This window comes from Cebus imitator, unplaced genomic scaffold (genome assembly GCF_001604975.1).
Source record: "Cebus imitator isolate Cc_AM_T3 unplaced genomic scaffold, Cebus_imitator-1.0 Scaffold303, whole genome shotgun sequence".
Classification (NCBI taxonomy): Eukaryota; Metazoa; Chordata; class Mammalia; order Primates; family Cebidae; genus Cebus; species Cebus imitator.
Window position 1 is genome coordinate 371972 of NW_016107618.1, and position 4892 is coordinate 376863.

General features: G+C 35.2%; 1 protein-coding gene across 3 annotated transcripts in view; it reads right to left on the reverse strand.

The window, feature by feature from the left end:
* NAA15 (N-alpha-acetyltransferase 15, NatA auxiliary subunit) overlaps positions 1–4892 on the reverse strand; it is a 98183-nt gene that overhangs the window by 33962 nt on the left and 59329 nt on the right. For 2 of the 3 annotated variants that reach the window (XM_017502865.1, XM_017502866.1), the window contains exons 10-11: positions 3479–3551; positions 58–227 (exon numbers count right to left, since the gene is read on the reverse strand). In XM_017502865.1, the coding sequence (XP_017358354.1) occupies positions 58–227; positions 3479–3551 (243 nt within the window). Of the gene's footprint in view, positions 1–57; positions 228–261; positions 1154–3478; positions 3552–4892 lie in introns of those variants that run through there. The other variant, XM_037729381.1, reaches the window with a different exon arrangement.

A 4892-nucleotide genomic window follows, 5' to 3' on the forward strand; every position in this document is an offset into this window, starting at 1 on the left:
CAAGTCTCATTCCCTTATAAGAAAATTAAAAAAAAAAAAAAAAAAAAAGATTTTTACCTTATAGATTTTAGCTTTCACAAGAAAGAGTTCTATTAATGTAGGTGTACTTTCAATAGCAGTATTTATGTACTCCAGAGCAATAGATGGCTGACCAATTTTGTCATAATGTTGTGCCAAGTAGTACTGGACCCAAAGTAATGTGGTTGGTGGTTCCTCCTTTCCATCATCTTAGGGGAAGAGGGAGAGAGGGAGAAGAAACTAAGATGAGGCATTACATATATTAAGAGCACCCCCCAAAATGGTCCCTATTAATGTTTATTAATAAGGGAGGCACTACGAAAGGAGTTTATTTATATATCTAACTATAAAACCCCCCTAAGTCTGTAAGATCTTTGGAAAGGTCCATGTTTTCTGTTCTGCATCCTTACAACCCCTATCGCAATGTCTTGCATATAATAGCTTCATGAAACAAACATGGGAGATAAATAAGGTCCAACTACCTAGAAAGAAAACTGAAATAGGTAGTGGGGAGACAAGCTGTACTAGAACTATGAGAGCATACTGATCAGGATGTTGTTTATAAAGGGGGAAAAAATTAAAAATTTTCTCCATTCATGTGAGATGAAAAAAAAAAAGAAAAAAAAAAAGCCCTGACTGCTTAACTGAGTTTCTAGCTAATGCACCAAACTGTATGTAAACATACTTGTAATGTGGTTGTTTTGAATTTGGTGATTATATTCTTTACATATTTTAATATCATGCTGAATATGCAAAGATGCATAACTTAAGTCAAATAAAAATTATACCCTAAAAATGAGATGACAAGTAAAAAAGCTTTATATTGTAGTTTATTATTTAATTTTAATATACTCACAAGAAAATGTGTAAGTTAAATATACAATCCACACATTAAAAAATTCTTTTTTAATACAAATTTCTAAAATCTGAGAACTGTTATGTGCTCTCAAAGAAAGCAACGGATTGTTTTTTTGTTTTTTTGTTTTTTCTCTAGTAAAAGCAGGATGGCTCAGTGGACAAATAATAGGAGTGGAACTCACCAACTCCCCATCTGATAGATCTGCAACAAAAGTGCTGCATATTCTTGGGCATGTCATTGAACCTCTTCCACATTTGTAAAATATGTAGGAAAATGCTGATAATCAAAGGAACATCAGGATGATTAACCAATGAAACCATGGTAACACCTTTTCAAAAAGTACTATTAAAATTAATCTGAGATCTAGAAACAATGACCAACCCAATAGCAATATGCACCCAGGGTCCCATACTGGGCTTTCCCACTATAGGAACCAGAACTCCTAGGAAAAACAATTGATTCCAGATCTGCAGTAGCAGCAATAAACTGGAATATCTTGTCTTATTAACACCCAAGAAGCTATCAACTACTACTATGGTATGTAAAGAATGGGACCATTTGAGATTTAAAACATCAAATATGCTTAAACCCATGAATTTGTAATACTTTTTAAAAATGTATTTGTTGTCTTTGAAGGATGCTACTGAACCAACAATTTATTATTATTTTGAAAACTGATAAAGAAATTTTAAAAAGCAGGGTGCGGGAAAAAAAATCCATTTATCATGCTTTTCCTATGCAAACCAAAACATTGTGTAAACAGACAATAGAGGAAGAGAATTTTCTCTTTTAAGATAATAAAGAATAATAGAATATCACCAGTTGGTAATTCTCAACAGTTGCTAACATATAAAACACACACTATATGCCTACAAATAGAAGAATATGCTACCACCTGTAAGAATCTTGCTCACTCCCCTGTTTGAAAAACAAAAACAAAAGCAAAGCCATCAAAACAATACTGAATCTCATCAAATCTCTAGTCGGACCTGTCCATTAGAAAATTCTGTCATGACAGAAGTGTCCTACATTTTCCCTGTCCAACATGGTAGGCGTTAGCTATGTATAGCTATTGAGTAGCACTTAAAATGTGGCTATTGCAGCTGAGAAATGGAATTTATTTAATTTTTTAAAAATTTTAATCAGCCACTGTGCTACTGGCTATCATACTAGCAACAAACTTCTACATCCAACTACCAGTTTATAGGAAATTCAGAAGGCAAGGAATAATGTGTTAAGCAACACATGGGGTACAGTCAGCAAATTCTGGACTGGGAAAACTGAAAAAAAAAATTTCTTCAACAAATAAATTGCTGGAAAAAGGATGGGACAGAAACCCACAGATTACAAGAGTTTAAGAGACATATCAACTAAATTCAAAGTACAAATCTTATCTGGATCTTCATTCAAACAAACTTCAAAAAAGGAAAGACAAGAAAAAAACAATGACATTTATAATATATCTGGAAATGTAAACACAGGCTGAATAGTTAAGAAAGTATTAATTTTTGCCCAGCATGGTGGCTCACACCTGTAATCTCAGCACTTTGGGGGGCTGAAGCACTTGAGGTCAGGAGTTTGAGACCAGCCTGGCCTAGCCAACATGGTGAGACCCCATCTCTGCGAAAAATACAAAAATTAGCCAGGCATAGTGGTGGGCACCGGTAATCCCAGCTACTCAGGAGGCTGAGGAAGGAGAATCACTTGCCCATGGGAGGCGGAGGCTGCAGTGAACTGAGATCGTGTCACTGCACTCAAGCCTGGACAACAGAGCACGACTCCATCTCAAAAAAAATAATAATAATAATATAATAATAATAATAATTTTCAGGCATGAGTGGTATTAGGGTATATTTTAGGTTAAGTCCTTCTCTTTAGACATACTGAAATATCCATGGATAAAATGATGTGATATTTAGAATCTGCTTCAGAATAATATGGGAGTAGAGAAAAGTAGGAGAGGCTATAAATAAATTCAATACAAATTAAAAATCATTGAAACTGAGTGCTGGGTAAAGAGAGGATCATTATACTGATAATTTGGTTTTGTGAATATTTTTAAACTTTTAAATAACATTCTTTTCAATAAACCAATATGAGGCTGGACACAGTGGCCCATGCCTATAATCCCAACACTTTAAGAGGCCAATGCAAGATGACCACTTGAGTCCAGGAGATTGAGACCAGCCTGGGCAACAAAGTGAGACCTTATGTCTACAAAAAATTGAAAAATTAGCCTTGCATGGTGGTGGCATGCCTGTGTTCCCAGCTACACAGAAGGCAGGAGGATTGCTTGAGCCCAGGAGGTCAAGGCTGCAGTGAGCTGTGTTCACACCACTACACTCCAGCCTGGGGAACAGAGCAAGACCATGTCTCAAAAAATACCCAAAATACAAAAAACAAAGATAATGTAATTCTCTTCTAACCAAATATCATCACACAATGTGCAAATTAATGGATCTCCATCTTAGAGGGAAAAAAAATTTAATGCACTAGTGCTTACTGCCTAAGTAATTAATAATACTGACCTTCTGATTAAGAATTTCACAATATATTAAAAATTTGCAAGATGTTTTTAAAATGTAAAACTTGAGCACTTACCATTGGGGTTAAATAACCGGCAGCTTTTTAGAGAGGTTTCATAACCTACTACTAACTCTTCTATGATTGCCACCTAGAGTATAAATACACAAACACACTTTAATAGAAAAAAGTTACTATTCTTATGCAAAATGTGTTATTTTCTACTAAAACACTGAATAAACACTCCAACACACACACTCTCCTTTTAAATATCTTAACCTCTAGATATAAATTTTAAAATACATCATACTTTTGCACAGGTGTGCATTAAGATGTAATTTTCTAAAAACTTATTGGTTAGAAGTTTTTAGAAACTTCTAAAAACTGCTAGAACTTCTTAAAACTGCTAGAAAATAAAGCACCAGCTGAACATGAAATCAGGAAAGAGTTGGACAAAGAGGCAATGTTGTGGACGATTTATATCTTGATTCTTTATCAAAAATAGCATAAAATAACACCCATGGCAAACATTTGCACTTAAGAATTAAACACTATGTGAAAAGAGAAATTCCCTAAGTAGGTGACAGTAATCAACTTTCAATTTCATAATCCAGGAGAAAACATTAGTAAAACTCAAAGTTTAGAGTTTCTGAGATCCAGAAGAATGAGTGGCCATCCATCTTTGGTTTCTCTTGAGTCTTGACTATACTACTTGCTCCTGGCTTCCTGAGCACTTTTTATTTACTACTTCTGTTCTTTGTTTAATCCATGTTTAATGGATTTCTATTACTATTACAGCTTTCTTGAATGATCTCAACTTAACAGACTCAACAGACTAATATCAGCTCTCCCCAAAACCTCAGTAAATTGTGAAGACTAATGATTGCAGCTAGGTTATTCTGGTGCGTCCATGTTCCCTCCCATAAGTTGGGCTACATGCCAACTAAGACTGTTTTGTTTTTTCAAACCTCTTTGAATCAGTTGCATTTATTATCCTAATGAGAGAATTCAGTATTGTGTAAACTTAAGAAATGAGAACGAAAAGAATTGTTCCCTAAATTGAATACGAAAGAAAAACTAAAAAGATAAGTTAGGTATTTATAACCAGTTTAGATCTAAATGAAAATATCCTAAGTAGAAGAAAATCATAAAAATATAAGATTCTATACTTAAGACCACTTCATAAGCATCAAAGTCTGACTCTTTCAAAACTGAAAATAACAGATCATACTTGGCCAGGCATGGTGGCTCAAGCTTGTAATCCCAGCACTTTAGGAGGCCAAGGCAGGCGAATCACCTGAGGTCAGGAGTTCAAGACCAGTCTGGCCAACATGGCAAAACCCCGTCTCTACTAAAAATACAATTAGCTTGGTGTGGTGGCAATGTGCCTGTAATCCCAGCTACTTGGGAGGCAGAGGCAGGAGAATCACTAGAACCTGGAAGGCAGAGGTTGCAGTGAGCCAAGATCATGCCATTGCACTCCGGCCTGGGC